Raw genomic sequence first — 16718 nt, forward strand, 5'->3', positions numbered from 1 at the left:
CAGTGAAAAACAGGATTCTGTTCTTCCTCTAAAGTTTGTTTTCAGTGAGGTTGATGGTTCCTTTCCAGCACTGTAGGTGGCCCTGTCTTGTGCACTGCTTTTAGAGAGCTTGAGCTCTCAGGGAATCTGTAACCCCCTTCTGTGTTACTGGCCTTGGTTTTTCTTAATTTGCTTGTCCTGCAGACTGAGGCCGTGTGCTTGTTCAGGTCCTCACTTCATTTTGAATGTAAAGAATAAGTTGTCAAGAAATTTGAGATGTCCAGCCTCCTACAGGCAGTTACAGTATTGGTCAGCACTGTAAATGCTATACTAAGCCCTTCTTTAAGTCTGACAGCAGAAAGCTGAAAGAACTTGGCCGGTAGGTACTGCCCCTTTAGCAGCTGTGTTCCCCAGCAGAGAGAAGTGGAAGAACTGTAATGGATACTTAGGAGCACAGTTTAACACTTCTTAAAGTTTGTGCTGCTAAAGGAACGTTATTTACAGTGTGTGCCTGAACTGTGGGTCTCCATGGATCTGAGCACTGCTGCTATGTTTATTCTTTGGGGTTTTTTGTCCTGACCCATACTCTGTAAGCAGAAGCCCCTAAATAAATGGGCTGCCCTGCTACAAGTGATAGGTCATTAAAATCTCTTGCTTTTCCTGAACTTTTTGCTAGATACTCACCCCCCAGAATTATGGCCCTAATCACCTCTATTCCATCCTTATCAGATACAGATACAAGCTAAATTCTGGATACCTCTCTCCCCTTGGAAAGATAATGAGCATGTATTAGGTTATTTTGAGCTGTTTGAGAGTTTTGTGGCAGGTCTTTGCGGCCTGAGAAGTTTGAGCTGTACACTGGCAGCATCTTCACACTGAGTCACTAGTGGCTCACTTACCACAGCTAAATTTGTTTTCTCTCCTGTGCTGTTATCAGTAGCCTTCTTAAAAGGCTTTGTGCTTTGGGAGGTAGTGCAGGACAACTAGAGTAGTCTATAAATTTAGTTCTTATTGTTTGGGAGCACAGTTGGATGTAGGGCTGAAGAGGATTAGAAAACAGCCGCTGTGTTCTCAAGTGGTCATTGCTTGCTTCAGTACCAAATATGAACGTGGGTCTGCACAGATTGCAGTGTCACTGAAAACAGGGTAGGAAGAATGTGTTTTTCATCATGCCTGTCTGTAAATCTGTAATATAAAGTCTGTCTATTTTTTCTCGTACTGATTCTGTCCATGCAGATGCTACTAGCTGGAGAGAAGGTGGCAATAAAAGCAACCTGCCTGGTTCTCCAGCCGATCAAGAAGCTAAGGCTCTTGGACAAGAAGATGGCAATGCTACACCAGCTGACCAAAATGATGGCCAGAAGGCAGCAGAGAAGAGGGATGTGAGGTTACCACAGATCCCTCAGCCCAAGCTGAATGGCCAACAGCAACCACCTATCTCGTCTCAGTACAGAGCAATGATGCCACCTTATGTAAGTGATGGTTACATGAAAGTTTTTAAGCAGCAGGCATTGGTTACTGACCGGTGTGATTCCCTTATGCCTCTCTCTGTAGAATGCTTAGCAGCTCTCATAGGAGGGTGGAATCACAACCAACTCAAAGGATGTGGCTACGTTTTGCTGCTCCTGCTGTACTGAGTTTGAACTTGTCGGGAGCTGATTAACACTTGTAATCATTCCAGCTTGGTGACTTGATGTCACATCCTTGTGATATTAAGCAAACTGTATTAAGTGAAGATTCTTACTTCACTTCCATTGTGATTTCTTGAATGGCCTCAGTGTGCTTAATGCAATAATATTTTTTAACAAATGGCTTCTCTTTTTAAACCACAGATGTTTAATCAGTATCCTAGAATGGCATATCCTCCTTCCATGCAAGGTCCGACAAGGTTTCCCAATTCTGAGCCTAGCAGGTAAGAAATGTTACAAGTGTCAGCATGTGGGTATGAAGTCTGTGACTCAGTGGAGAGGTGGCAAAAAAGTGTGCACTGAGTGTCTCGATTATGGTCATACACTGCTGCTGTTAATCTCCCCAGTTTGGCTTGTGGAAGCAGTGCCATGGAGTGGCTGGTGTTTGACAGTTCACCAGTAAAACTTGAGGGAATTCTGCACATTACAGGAGTTTTGACTGGAAAGAGCAGGAGTCACTTGGGGACACTTTTGAAACTTCAATCAGTATTTTGCCCGAAAAAGGACTAAATATTCCGTTGTTATAACTAAAGTAGCTAGTTCCTGGTTCTGAACTCTGCTGCTGTCAAATTAAAGTAGAATTGCAATGCTGTACAAAATCAGCTTTCCTTTTCTCTGTGCATTTCTGTGTAGCTGAGGATGGCTGTGCACATGCATGGGGAAATAGGGGATGATATAGGCATTACAGTATGAACTTTCACAGGTGATTTTTGGCTGGAATTGGGGACAGAAGCGGGGCTGAGCAAGATGACTGGGAGAACTCAAGTGTAGGAGTGAAGTGAGCAAGCAAGGTTATAGAATCTTATCTTTTTCTTCAGTAAAGGACCATGTGGTAGTGTATCAGTAATTCTTTGAACTACAGTAGTAAAATGTTGATGGGAGTTGATATTTAACTGGATTTGAGAGTATAGTAGCGTATACTTCAAATAACTGTCGTGCAACTTAACTTTTTATCTAGTAATTTTGCTGGATAGTGACGATGGCCTTTGTTTCTCTCTCTTCAGAGGGCCAAGGGGAAGAGGACCGCCTTCATGGTGTTCAGAACCTATTGAGCGCCCATCTATTCTTAGTGCTAGTGAACTGAAAGAACTTGATAAATTTGATAATCTAGATGCTGAGGCTGATGAAGGCTGGGCAGGTAAGAGCCTCAGACTAATAGTTTTCATTATTTTGTACGTGGAATCTTTCTGAATGACTAATTGAATGTTTGCTTATGTATCAGGTGCTCAGAGTGAAGTGGATTACACTGAGCAGTTGAACTTCAGTGATGATGATGAACAAGGGAGTAGTCAAAAAGAGAAGGAAAGTGGGTGAGTTCGTGTTGCCAGTTGTGTGTGAATGCCACTTAAGTTAGCTTAACTTTTGGGGTAGTTGAATTAAATTAGCACAAGCACTTATTCCAATATTCCAGGAATTCAACACCATATTGAATTGTATAACTGCCTGTGGACTCCAGTTAGCTGGACATGTGATAGGAATGATCCTTGCCATGAAGAAATTTCACTGTTGATAAGAAATGTTGAGGATAGAAGGTAATTCACCAAATAACTGTCAAATACACCTTGTCTTCTTTGCACATAGTGATGAACAAACACCATCAAAAGATTCCCAGAGTCCCGATGGCCAGAAGGAAGGAGAAGAACAGACAAGTGCTAAGTCTGCCATCCAGGCTTCTACAGCAGCAGCCAAAGGGACTTATGGCAAAAGTTCTCAGCTTGATCAGGTCGGTTTGTTTTTCTCCTCAGCAGTTCTGGCAACAGTCTCATCCAGAGAGGTCTGACTCAGGTGTCTTTCCAAACAGCCAGGTCAATTGAGGTTATGAACATGAGTGAAAGCATTAGCTTCTGCTTATTTGAGCTGTGACAACTGATCAGGTGCTGCTTAGTCAACTTTAGCTGCTTCTGGTTGCAAAATAAAAATAGCATGTCTTTAGTGTGTTCTGATCCACAGTTGTGAGGGGTTGAGAACTCTTGTGTCAGTTACTGTGACTTATGTGATGGGCTTTAACTCCGTGCTCTTGCCTGTCCATCCGTGTAACAGTGAATGAAACCGTTCTCGTGCCCATCGTGCTTTGGAGTGCACAGAGTCAAATAGCACCCAGTTGGCCAGCACATTTTCCCTGGCCGTGGGAGGGGCTTTTTGTATCATGACCCACTTTCTTCAGTGCAACTTGGCAGTTCCATGTCAGCTCACTTCTGACAGCAGGCAGACAGACTGTATACAGACCAGGTAGAATTTATCAGCTCAGCCATTTTGGGTTTTGGTTTATCCTTCAGTAGAGGAAGACTGGCAGCCACCTCAGCTTAAGCCTGCTTCAGCCCTATTCTTATTTTTCCAGGAAAAGCTACTGTTGGCTTTGACACATTCCCAGAAATGTGTTTTCTTAATGCCAGTAGTAATGAAGATGGGGGAATCTTAAATTGTTTCCTTCCACTAACTTCATATGTAAAAGAACACATTGTGTCTTTCAGGGTTTCGAATCTGAGGAAAAACAGTGTAAACATAAACACTGAAGTTTGGTTGTGTGACTTTTTTTATAGTTTAGCCAGGAGCATGAAGTGGAAATGGTCCTGCACTTGTTTTACATGCAAAGATATATTGCATGCAGATGGTTAAGTAGGTGTAGTACCTTAATGAAGTAGAAAACAGTAAATCTAAAACTTGTCAGCTTGACTGTTGTTAGGCACTTGCTTAACCCCAGTACTGTGTGTGACCCCACAGGATCGAAGTGCAGCACAGCCTTCTATACATGAAAGAGGTGGCCCCGCTCTTCATCCAAAATCTATTCTACCACTGGTAAGGAAGATTAGAATTGTCCTTCTTTCCTTGAGTTAAATTCTTTAATGCTGTGGTGGAGGGATTTAGACTAAGAAAAGTAAAAATATGCTTCACATATGCCTTTTCTTAACAATTAAAATGCTTATAGTCCAGGGGCCAGGAAAAGGGGGACCCCAATGTGACCGGGCTGCTAATTGTGTAGAGCGGCCCCATCTTGTCAGTGGCGTATAAAATGCACGAGAATTTGAGGAGATTTCAGCTCTCCAGACACATTTGGGAACTAGAGAGGACTGGGGCATGGGTTTAGGAATGGTGCTGGAGGGGTGGCTGCCAAGGCAAGAAGTCTTAAATTAAGTGAATACCTAGTAACTTTTGACAAATTTTCATCAGTCCTTGTTAAAATCTCTGGTATCCTGCGCTTCCTTGAATTTCATGGGCTCCTCATGGGGGGGTATTTTGCCTGAGATCTGCTCTGAGTCTCTGATCTAGAGCAGCCGGTAACCCAATCTAAAAGCTGTTTGTCATCCTTGCTGTCACTTTGCCTTAAAGATGAGAAGGAAGTGTGACCTGAGCCCAACTTTCTAAGCTCAGGTTGCATGAGTCTGAACTAGAACAGGGAGATGAATTTTGCTATTTCTTCCAAATCTTGCTTTTTGAAGCTGACATGTAAATACATGTGTGGACAGATAATAAACACTTACTTTAATATTGCAGCACCCTCCTCCCCCTGATCGCCAGGTAGGACCTGGAAGGCAAGGACCCTTTCCCCCTAAACCGGTACCAGATGAAGATGAAATTTGGAAACAGAGGAGAAGACAGCAGTCAGAAATCTCTGCCGCAGTTGAGAGAGCCCGTAAGCGGCGAGAAGAGGAAGAAAGAAGAATGGAAGAACAGCGAAAAGCAGCCTGTGCTGAGAAGCTGAAACGGTTAAACGAGAAATTCGGCTGCGCGACAAAACCCTCCCGGGAAGACCCTCTGAAAGAGAGAGAGCGGGAAAGGGAGAGAGAAAGGGAGCGGGAAAGGGAAAGAGAGAGGGAACGGGAGAGGGAAAAGGAGAGAGAGCGGGAGAGAGAGCGGGAAAGGGAGAAAGAGAGGGAAAAGGAAAAGGAAAAAGAGCGGGAGAGGGAGAAGGAAAAGGAAAAAGAAGAAAAAGAAAAACTGGAGAAGGCTAAAGAGCAAGAAAGGGAAAAAGAGAAAGAAAAGGAGTTGGAGAAGGAAGAGGAGAATGAAAAAGAGCAAGAGGAGGAGAAACCAACACATGAGGCTCCTGAGCCTGTAGAACCTGTGACAACACCTGTAGTAGAAAAACAAGAAAGTGAAACCAGGAATAACAAGGAAGAAAAAGGTAGGCTTGCATGCAAGTAGGAGTTGCCTGTCTTAAAGCTGAGCCACAGAGCATAGTTGTAATCTAGGAGTCTAATTTACACCCCTAATTAACCTGGTGCATTCAGACTACTGATTTTCCTGGCACATTACAACTGCTAACTGTCCTTTGAGCTAGACCTGTTTGCCCAACTCATCAAAGCATTAAAGGAAAAACTGAGCTCTGTGGTTTAGGCTGGACTTTAAAGACTCCAGAAAGAAAAATAAGATTTCTTTCCTTGCTAAATGAGGGTTGGCAAATCTCATGGCTAAGAAGCAATGGAAATGATTTCAGCTACTCTGTTCTTTCAGCAAGCCTAGAGAAGTAGACACAAAGAGTGTGTATTTAAACTTGGTGCATTTTTGGTAGTGGACCCTGAACACCACAAGAGAATTGTCTGACTGCTTAATAAGGTTGTGTTATCCTTTAAATGGGTAAAAGCAGTTGTAAAATCGAAGCTGGGTTCATAACAGCTCTTCTGAATCACCTGATTGTTACAACCTAAGCGTCTGTGGTTGGTTACCCCCAGTATATCTGAGTTGAAAAGGGACACAGAGATGTATTAACAACAATTGTTCTGTTTTGAGAGGTTACCCTTAACTTTCTTTGCCTTCAACGATTTTTGGAAACTAAGGTTAGAGAAGGGGAACTGTATTCATTTTAGAACATCCTTCATCTGACTTTGGTTAAAACTGTCATAGTTGTAAGATTCACTCTTGTCTCCCACTTGTTTTCTTTTCAGAAGATCAAGCAGTCTTTACCCGACAAGATAGTGGTCGGAATGAGAAAGAGATTTCACAGGTGACTCATGAGAGTGAGCCAGATTCAGGATCTCAGCCTCGTCCTGCTGTTTCCTCAGGCTATTCTAAACAGTTCCAGAAATCATTACCACCAAGATTTCAGAGGCAGCAGGTAAATAAACAGTTCGTTAGAAGAAGGAAGTTAATTGAAAGAATGTCTTATGAATAAGAGGGTGATCACAGAAGTTTCAAAAAGCTTACATTGTTGGTGTCCAGCTTCTGGAAATCAGTATTGGCAGGAACTCTTGTCACTTGCAAAGTATATATATGTGAACAGAAGGCAAGAGAGATTTTTAAAACTGGGTTGGTTTTGCATCAGTTGCTGAAGAGCAGCAGCATTGCCCTGTGGTTACCTGTGGAACCTGGGGTTTGATGATCGTTATTTCTGCAGCTTTTCTTTGAAGAGCGTGAAACTCAAATGTGATTTGGACTTGGGTCCTGCTGTCTCAAGAGCAGTTTGCATTAGTGACATGGATGAAGTAGAGGTGGTTGTCCATCTCAGTTGGACACCAGCAAAACTTTAACCTGTTGTAAATTGTGCAGTCTGGTTTTCCCCCGTTTCTCCTAGTTCATCCTGACACATTTGTAATTAACTGGCAGGATGCCTAGTGTCCTGGAGATAGCTGTATTTGTTGTTTCTGAGGGTTATTTGAATTCTCATCAATTCTTCATCTCAACAAAGCTGTTTTCTGTTACGCAGGAGCAAATGAAACAGCAGCAGTGGCAGCAACAGCAGCAAGGTGTCCTTCCGCAGTCTGCTCCCTCGCAGCCTGCTAGCGGCCCTGTCCCACCTCCTCAGCATAGACCCCTTTACCAGCCCATGCAACCACATCCTCAGCATTTAGCTTCCATGGGCTTTGATCCACGGTGGCTTATGATGCAGTCCTACATGGACCCACGAATGATGTCAGGAAGACCTGCGATGGACATGCCTCCTATTCATCCAGGTAAAACCTGGCAGTGGTTTTTGAATGCTGAATTTTCTTGTGTTTGAAATAGAAGTCTTTTCCTAACCACACGATATGTATAGTAACAGCAAATGGGTGTGTTTTTAAAAGAAAACTGTTATATTCTTGGTTGAGACAAAATAGATTTTAGTAACACTGGAAAAAATGTCATGTGTCGCTGTATATCCTTGACTATAAAGTTAAAATCAGCTTTCTTCTATTTTGAGGCATGTTAGTGACAGGATGTGTCCAGAATGTCAACATAAGCTCTACTTTGTTACAGATTATAAGGCTGGTATGAGTTAGGTTGAACTGAGAAAAATAGTGTATTTGCCATTTGTGTTTCATTACATATTAGTGCTTGATACATTACACTGCTTATTTAAAAATGGTGAAAATTTGTGATTTTATTTGCGTATTAACATCTCTAGAGTCTTAATAAACTTATGTTTTCAGACTCTTGGCACAACAAAACCCATTTCACAAATTAAAGAGGACATGTTGCAGTTAGGAAAGCTATTGTGCATAAATAATACAAGTCTGGCATGTAGTGTAATGGAGATACCTGTTCACTTGCTCATTAGCTGAATAAGTACCCTGTGTGTGTGCAAGGAGTGAGCAGAGGAAATAGCAGGCTAAGCAAAGACAGTGCAAACTGTAAAATTTCTTTGAGGTATTAACAAAATTAGGGCCCAGAGTCCTTAACAGAGTACAAAACAGCTTTTGCCATTCAGATCACATCAAAAATTTCACCTACAAGTTTACAGGTCTGCAGACTTGGTTCATCCCATTACAGTGGAAGCAGACAGCTTTTTCTTTTGCTGGTACATAGGGTACTACTGGTGAATAGGATTTAGTTGTTCTGAAGTCAGCCGGGAGTGAATAGAGATTTGGTTCTAGCAAAGGAAGGTACAGAGGAAAGCAGGTTGGAGGAGAGAGAAGAGTGTTCTTTGATATGTCCTGATGTACTTTGTCTGTCTTGAACTTAAATCTGTTACAGGAATTATGCCTCCCAAACCACTGATGAGAAGAGACCAGATGGAGGGATCAGCAGCTAGTTCAGATTCATTTGAACATATAGCCCGCTCAGCGAGAGAGCATGCTGTTCCTCTGTCAGAGCCCCGTGTGATGTGGGGGTCAGACCCGTATCCCCACACAGAACCTCAGCAGTCTAGTTCTCCTCCCAAAGTGTTAGAAGAGCCTGATGATTTGAGGTAAGCCTGAGTTATGTACTCCATGTCACTTCTCTGAGCTGTGCATATGAATATGCTTGGCTGTACAACTTGCATTGCAGACCACAGTTTAAGCCAAGTTAGAGCTGCTCTTCACACGCATACTTTTAAAAGAAGTTACAGCTGGGCAATGCAGTGTACTTGATACTGTTGCATAAAACAAGACATGCCTGCTTGGTAGTTGTGTATAGAATGGGTTTATGCCTTGTTTATAGTCTTAATTTGATGAGTGGTGATTGCTATAATATTTTGAATTTACAGTTATGTAGAATGCTCCTGTAGCACTATCCTGTTTTCTGTCTGCTCTCCCAGTATCAGAGAACTTCCCTGATTTGTATTTCAAAAGTGCAGTGTTAAGTACCAGTGGTATAAACCAAGACAGTTGCACCTGACCTTTGAATGGTCAGGAAGGCTTCATCTGCATCTTAAAAGTACCCCAGAATTCTTTTTGCTGTGCTGTTGTCTGGGTAGTGCCTGTGATACTACCCTGCTAACTCGGAGGCTCCATTTAAAATTGCATGTATAGCTATTAACAGTAATAGATTCTTAAAGCTAATTGTACATTTGACACAACTCTTAATCAAGGTAGAATAACATTGAGCTTTATAACCAGCAGCCACTATGAAAACTAGTACCTGTTATTTCCTTAAACTGATGCTAATCCTTCGTAGACAAAAATTAAGTAAATATTTCAGTATATATTTTTTGTGTGCACCCTAACATTCTTAATGGCACATTGCTTAGGTCTGAGTCACACTTGGAGCAAGAACGAGTTGCTGTCCCTGCCACTGCTTATCCTGTAGAGCACAACCAGTTGGACTCTCATGCAAAGACAGACTTCTTCAGAGAACCAGGAGAGGTGGAGGTACAGAAGTTCCCAAGCAGGCCTTTGGAAGATGTACAGCCTCTCCAAACAGACACACCTAACACGACAGTTAATTTTGAAGGGGCGAATGAGAAAGTTACACGTAGCTCTCCAGAAGAATTGGTGCCTGTGGGGGAAAGTCACTCTTCACTAAAGAGAAGCATTTCCCATGGTTCAAGTCACTCTCTAAAGTCAGAAGACCAGAGGAATGAGACAGTAACAGGCATCTCTAAACTAAATAACAGGCCTGTTGAAACAAAGGAGATAATTGAGAGACTTGAGATTAAGCCAAAAAAAGAAATTTTGATCAGTAATAGAACATCAGAAGGACCAAAACCTGAAAAAACTTTCAAACCTAAGTCTGAAACAAGATGGGGTCCTAGGCCAGGTTATGGCAGAAGAGATGACGGTGGTGATAGACCAGTAAGAAGATCAGGTCCTATTAAAAAACCAGTACTTAGGGATATGAAGGAAGAGCGTGAGCAGAGAGAAGAGCGTGAGCAGAGGAAGGAGAAAGAAGGAGAGAAAACAGCCAGCGAAAAAACCAACAAGTCTGAAAAAACTGACAAAAAGGAAGCACCTCAAGTGCCACTGCCTCAGGCTGAGCCAGAGACCTCCACCTCCAGCAGCGCTCCTCTGGCTAAGAAGATAACCCAGGATGCTGCTCCGACACCAGCAAGCCAAGAGAGCAGTCAAACTGAGACCACAGCTAAAGCTGTGGTTCCGCCACCCGTACCTCCAGCCCAGCAGCAGCTACCTGCTGCCCAGCCTGCTGCTCCACAGCTTCCCCCTGCAGTGCAACAGCAGCCGCCTGCTCAACCGGCAGCGCAGCAGCAGCCCCATGTTCAGCAGCCAGCTACTGCAGTGAAGGAGGAAAAGCAGACTGAGAAGGTAGCTAGCAAGGAGGTCATTGAGAAACCCCGCTTAGAAACCAGACCAGTAAAAAGAGAGCCTGGCTTACCACCTAGGACATACTGGAAAGAGGCTAGGGATAGAGATTGGTTCCCAGATCAGGGATACAGAGGCAGAGGCCGTGGGGAGTATTATTCTAGAGGTCGTAGCTACAGGGGTTCTTATGGAGGACGTGGTCGGGGCAGTAGAGGCCATAATAGAGAATACCCACACTACAGAGATCCTAAGCCTAGGTCAGACCATGTGCCTTCAGGGCCTGGTAGGCAGAGAGAAGAGAGTGAAACTCGTAGTGAGAGTTCTGACTTTGAAGTAATCCCAAAACGGCGGCGACAGCATGGTTCAGAGACGGATTCTGACAGCGAAGTTCATGAAAGCGCAAGTGACACACTGCTTTCGGACAAAGACAGTCTAGTCAAAGGCAAGCACCCAAAAAGAGAAGAGAGAGCTGATGGCAAGAAGCCCCCAAAGCCCCTGTCATTCAAACCTGAAAACAGTATCAGAGTGGACAACAGATCCCTAGAAAAATCATATATAAGAGATGATGAGAACAAACCCAAACCGGGATTTCTCCCTAAAGGAGAGCCTTCTAGACGAGGCAGAGGGGGAATGTATAGACGCGGTGGCAGGGATCCTGGCGGGCGTCCTCCACGTCCGTCTACAATAAGGAGACCAGCCTACAGAGACAATCAGTGGAACCCTAGGCAAACAGAGATCATTAAACCAGAAGATGGGGAGCCTCCAAGAAGAAATGAACATTATGGTCCTATGCCAGTTGATAAAAGACCTCCAAAATTTGAGAGAAAGTTTGATCCAAACAGAGAGAGGCCACGAAGACAAAGGCCTGCTCGACCTCCGAGGCAAGATAAGCCACCACGCTTTAGGCGCCTAAAGGAAAGGGAGGCCGCATCGAAGATAAGTGAGGCAGTAACCAGCTCAACAACAAGTGCCACAGTTAGTAATGCAGTTAATGAGCCCTCCAACGCTGCTCTGGATGTGTCTGGAAGTAAGACACCAGACTTGTCCAACCAGAATTCTTCAGACCAGGCAAACGAAGAATGGGAAACAGCCTCAGAAAGCAGCGACTTCAATGAGAGGCGGGAGAGAGATGAGAAGAAAACAGCAGATGTGGCAGCACAAGTGGCAGCAAAGGCAGGAGAAAACGCTGGAGCTCCAAAAAGGGAAATAGCCAAGAGAAGTTTCTCTAGTCAGCGGCCTGGGATAGACCGTCAAAACCGACGTGGCAACAATGGGCCAGCTAAACCAGGGAGGAACTTCTCAGGGCCTAGGGGTGAGCGGCGGAGTGGTCCTCCACCCAGAAGTGGAAAAAGAGGGTGAGTATCAGCTCCTCTTAGGAAGCACGTATGGTCTTAGTCTTCTGTTGTCCTCTTGTGGCTCAAAATTATTAGTAATTATTTCAGATTTGCATTAACTGGTGGAAAAGAGAATAAGACAGAACCATGCAGCTGTGGCTGTGACCTTCTGGTTCTTCTGTTTGTTATACAGACAGTTGGAACATGGAGCTGAGAGCAGAGTATTCTTATACGTGGGCGTTAAGATGAGCACGTTTGCCATTCAGTACATGCACTGCTATGTTGCATTCAGATTTTTGTATCCTTGGATCACTTCCTTAACAGACAAACAAGTTCAGAAATGCTTGCTGTTGATTGCTTTGTTTTTCTATATGCTGAAACTGACTGAAACTTCATAACAACTTACTGTTACTATTTGCCCACTGTTTTGTAGCCACAGTCCACAGTAGTCTGATATGTAGGAGGCATGACAAAACATTTCTTCATTGAATGCCTGTTCTGTACTCTAGGACTCCCTTGTACTTGTAAGTTGCTGTATTCTACATTCAGGTGTTGCCTGGGCTTAAGATTCTCTAATGGCTGAGTTAAAACTGTTAAGAGTGTCTTTGGCTAGTTACTTAAAGGTGATGTTGCAGCAGAAGTTTCCAGGTTCCACAGCAAAGTCAGAATGCTGCAAATCTGATTCATGCAGCCTCAGGTAGCTTTTGGCAAGCAAACCTGTGGAGCAAGTATATTGTATCTTGCTTTATTTTGTTCCCGTTGCATACTGTAAGCCTTTGGTTTGTTTTTCCCATGGAAGGCTTTTTAGGAGTTCTGAACTACCTATCTGTTGAATTTGGTGTCTCTGTATAGACTAAACCAGAGTTCACCTTAAATTATGCTGCTTTTTTGTTGTTGTTTTCCTGGTGTTCCTGTTGGCACCAAAGCATTTGATGTCCTCAAAACAGCTGTTTTTGTTAAGCTTCTGCTCACTGAGAAGCTGAAAGTAAACATCTGGAGCCCACTAAGAAACTACACATTTAACACCTGTTAGATTTGTGTGATCTGTATTAGATTGTTAGCTCCCTTCTGAGGGTTCTCTGTTGCCTGGTCATTAATTTAATTTTTTTTTTTTTAATACAGGCCATTTGAAGAGCAGACAGCAGCAGTGCCTGGTGTTGATCCCACCACCAGCAGCTCTTTACATCAGGAAGATGGAGGTGTTACTGCTGCAGGACAAAAGAGCACCAAGGATGCAAGTGGCAAAAAGAGAGAAGAACCTAAGGCTGGCCCAAAGAAACCTAAAGAAAAAGTGGATGCCTTGTCTCAATTTGATCTTAATAATTACGCAAGTATGTATTGATAACCAGAATTTGTAATTCTGCTAGCTTTGTGGTATGTAGAGCTAGATGTTTGAAAACTTCAAAAACGGAAAGGTAGTTTGTTTTTTTTAAAACACCAGAGTAATTGTGATTTAACAACCTGACCGCCTCTAAAAGGTGGTAAATGTCATTGTGTGGTTTTAGGTATAGATAAAAACAGTGTGGTTCTGTCTCCTAATCTTAACTCTGTCATTCAGACCACTTTGCACCACATGCTTAACCTTCATAAGCAAAGGCAGTAGATATCACTGATAAGCTTATGGCTAATATTTGTGAAGGCTGTTCATGGTTATATTTCAGCTCCTATTTCCCAAAGAGTCTATACTGGAACCTCCCATTTTTCACTTCTTTAAGTCCTTGTCTTCAGACTCAGCAGCAAAGCACTTGGCAAGCAGAAGCTTACCTTTAATCAGGGCCCACCTCTGTACGAGTGGAGAAGTGACTCCCACTCTGAAGCAGACTGTGGCTTGGTGCGCTGCAGCTGAAGCTGTTAAAACAGCAGCATCTATACCTGTCCTTTTTCTATAGGTGTTGTGATCATTGATGATCACCCTGAAGTGACAGTAGTTGAAGACTCCCAATCTAACTTGAATGATGATGGTTTCACAGAAGTGGTGTCTAAGAAGCAACAAAAACGTTTGCAAGACGAAGAGCGCAGAAAGAAGGAAGAACAAACAGTGCAGGTACAAGACCAGCATTTACAGTGGGAAAGAGCTCCTTGCAGTACTGGGAATGCTATGGTGTGTGCAGAATCTTCCTTTCAAGGAAGCCGTTTGTTCATCTTACAGATACATCTGTGTAGTTGTGTTGATTTTAAGTTGTTCAGAACTAGTAAATGAAATTTTTCATTTAATCATCCTAGGATTCTGTACTTTCTGATGGGGCACTGTCAGGTGCATGGCAAACAAACCCATCAGTTTTCATACCGTGATATGGGTTTATACTATGGCTTGTATATTACTTGATTCGATGAGGAAAATGGGTGAGAAATTGCCATTCTTGTGGGTAAACGCCCCTAAAAACAGACTTTTCAGACAGGGTTAATCAGCTTGCTTTTTGTCCATGCAGCTCTTGAGCAGTAAGGCTAAAATTGGTTTCTGCTTACAGGTTTGGCCTAAAAAAGGATCAAGTGAAAAAGGCCGAGGCCAGAATTCCAAGCTCCCACCCAGATTTGCCAAAAAGCAACAGCAGCAGGCAGCAGCCGCAGCCGCGCAGCAGGCACAAGCTCAGGCGCAAGCTCAGGCACAGCCTCCGTGTACCACACCGGCTCCCGGCCAGCCTCCGGCTTCCGTGCAGACGCAGAGCCAGGCCGCAGGAGGGACAGCCAGCACGGAATACACAGTGTCAGGCAAAGTGCTGCAGAACACCCAGGCTCATAATGGTCTGGGAACTGAGTTATGGGAAAACAAGGTGCCTCCTACAGTGGTTCTGAATGACATCTCCAAAAAATGTAAGTGCCGTCTTTTGAATTTAAGGCAGGGACAGGCATTGTAACAAGAGAATGCTGATTGCCAGCTCGCTCTGTTAATGCCTCATTTATATCTGCAGATGTATTTTGCACAGGGAATACAGGGCAGCATTCCCAGGTGCAGCATTGTAACCTATGAATACCAGAAAAGACATGTTTGCAGTATGATATTACTCAGTATTTCACGTTATCATGTAGTGCATTCATAGTGAATGAAGAGCTGTAACTTCGTTCAGGAGTCTGTGCTTTGTCAGGCTTGGTCATGCTGCCAAACATGACAGTTGCCACAGGTGAAAGCAACTAAATAGGTTAACAGGTTCTCAAACAAAGCTTATTTAATCAAGACATCTATAGTGTAATTCTCAGTCAATTGATAACTGTAGTTGAAGGCATTTAGCAACACTGGGTTGTTTTTTTTTTTTAACTCTCTCTGTTCTTAATTGTCAGTGGGACCCATTAGCCCACCTCAGCCACCTTCAGTCAGTGCTTGGAACAAGCCTTTGACATCTTTTGGCTCAGCTTCATCTCCAGAGGTAAGAATGAAGGGAAGCTTACCCAAATTGTGGATCGGGTACAGATTATTATCCATTTATTCAGGGGCGCACATTCTTAAACCAGTGCTTGTAGAATTCCATGAAGTCAGGAGATCGTACAGAAACACAGGATACAGGCTAGTGCTTTGATTGCAGCATGAAAATTCTGTTATCTTACTAACATCACAGCTGTTTGCTGAGAGAGCTGTTTTTCGCTTCATTTTTTAAAGTAAAAGAAAATACTGCCTTGTTTGCATGGGAACACTTGTGTACAGTTCAGTAACATAGAAACAGATGTCTCAAAGGAATTAAAGGGGTTTTTGTCTCCATTCTTAAATCAGAGATACAGAAAGCAGTAGGTGCTTTCTAACTACTCTACTTAGCCCAGGTAATTTGCATATCCCTAAATCTTACATTTGAAGTCCTGTGGTTTTGTTTTCTTGGGCTTTTTCTGGTCTCATATTTATTGTTTTAAATGGTGAGAATGTGACGTGACTCCTAAACAGTTTTAACTGAACAAGGAGAACTGGAAGTATTTTTATATTTCTTGTCGTTGCTCTTGAATATTGATTTTTCAACTTTCAGGAGAATGTTATGGACATTTGGATATTGCACTTGTCCCTCACTCCCTTCTCTCCCAGTTCATTATCTGGATCTTGTTTGCATATTTCTTCACTTTTTTTTCTTGCTCTTGAGCTTGTATAAACAATAGGGACTTGAGGAAGTGTATATTCATACCTTGTGTATTCTTGCAAATCTGTTGCTGTCACAGATAATGCTTTTGCTGTCAGAAGGTAAAAATACCCTTTTAGTTGTCTTCTGCTGTGCTCTTTTCTGAACCAATGGCATTCTACGATGTAGAAATCTTAAAAATGTGTTACATGTTTACCTTTAGGGGACAAAGCCTGGGCAAGAAGGTGGAGTTGATCTTGGTATAGAAACTATTCAGTTTGGAGCCCCAGCTTCCAGTGGCAGTGACAATGAAGTTGGCCCTGTACTTGCTGAGAAGTCCACTGACAAGCTACCAGAACCAAAGGAACAAAGACAGAAACAGCCTCGGGCTGGACCCATCAAAGCACAAAAGGTAAAAGGTCATATCTTCAGTACAGACTTTTAAACTTAAAAGTTCAGCCAAAAAGAAGTTACCAGTAATGGAATACTCATTCTGTTAGGACTAGGACCAGGCTTTGAGAGCTGTTTTGAAGGAGGCATTCAGTTTCTGCCCTGATTATGTTTCCAGTTTCAGTAGTTGTTCCTGCTGCTGTGCCTGCCTTACCCTCCTCTAAATGATGCATGATACTGTGCTTAGTATCATAGCCACATGACCAAGATGAATAATACATCAAGTTGCAGGAAAATAAGTGTTTTGAAGAAAGGGAGGAATGTTAGAGCCACTATCACTGGCCCTCCAGAGATTAAGGAGCTCCATTCAGTCATCACCTTGTATTTCTATTGTTACCACTCATAAGGAGTAATATATTC

General features: G+C 43.0%; 1 protein-coding gene across 1 annotated transcript in view; it reads left to right on the top strand.

The window, feature by feature from the left end:
* PRRC2C (proline rich coiled-coil 2C) overlaps nucleotides 1–16718 on the top strand; it is a 73381-nt gene that overhangs the window by 27245 nt on the left and 29418 nt on the right. Inside the window, exons 6-21 of the mRNA XM_084265921.1 lie at nucleotides 1216–1451; nucleotides 1812–1891; nucleotides 2672–2805; nucleotides 2890–2977; nucleotides 3249–3390; nucleotides 4389–4463; nucleotides 5160–5790; nucleotides 6551–6720; nucleotides 7309–7555; nucleotides 8556–8769; nucleotides 9532–11895; nucleotides 12997–13205; nucleotides 13764–13918; nucleotides 14343–14685; nucleotides 15151–15236; nucleotides 16132–16320. Coding sequence (XP_084122047.1) covers nucleotides 1216–1451; nucleotides 1812–1891; nucleotides 2672–2805; nucleotides 2890–2977; nucleotides 3249–3390; nucleotides 4389–4463; nucleotides 5160–5790; nucleotides 6551–6720; nucleotides 7309–7555; nucleotides 8556–8769; nucleotides 9532–11895; nucleotides 12997–13205; nucleotides 13764–13918; nucleotides 14343–14685; nucleotides 15151–15236; nucleotides 16132–16320 — 5363 coding nt within the window. The remainder of the gene's footprint in view (nucleotides 1–1215; nucleotides 1452–1811; nucleotides 1892–2671; nucleotides 2806–2889; nucleotides 2978–3248; nucleotides 3391–4388; nucleotides 4464–5159; nucleotides 5791–6550; nucleotides 6721–7308; nucleotides 7556–8555; nucleotides 8770–9531; nucleotides 11896–12996; nucleotides 13206–13763; nucleotides 13919–14342; nucleotides 14686–15150; nucleotides 15237–16131; nucleotides 16321–16718) is intronic.

Source organism: Gallinula chloropus (genome assembly GCF_964237585.1).
Source record: "Gallinula chloropus genome assembly, chromosome: 6".
Taxonomy (NCBI): Eukaryota; Metazoa; Chordata; class Aves; order Gruiformes; family Rallidae; genus Gallinula; species Gallinula chloropus.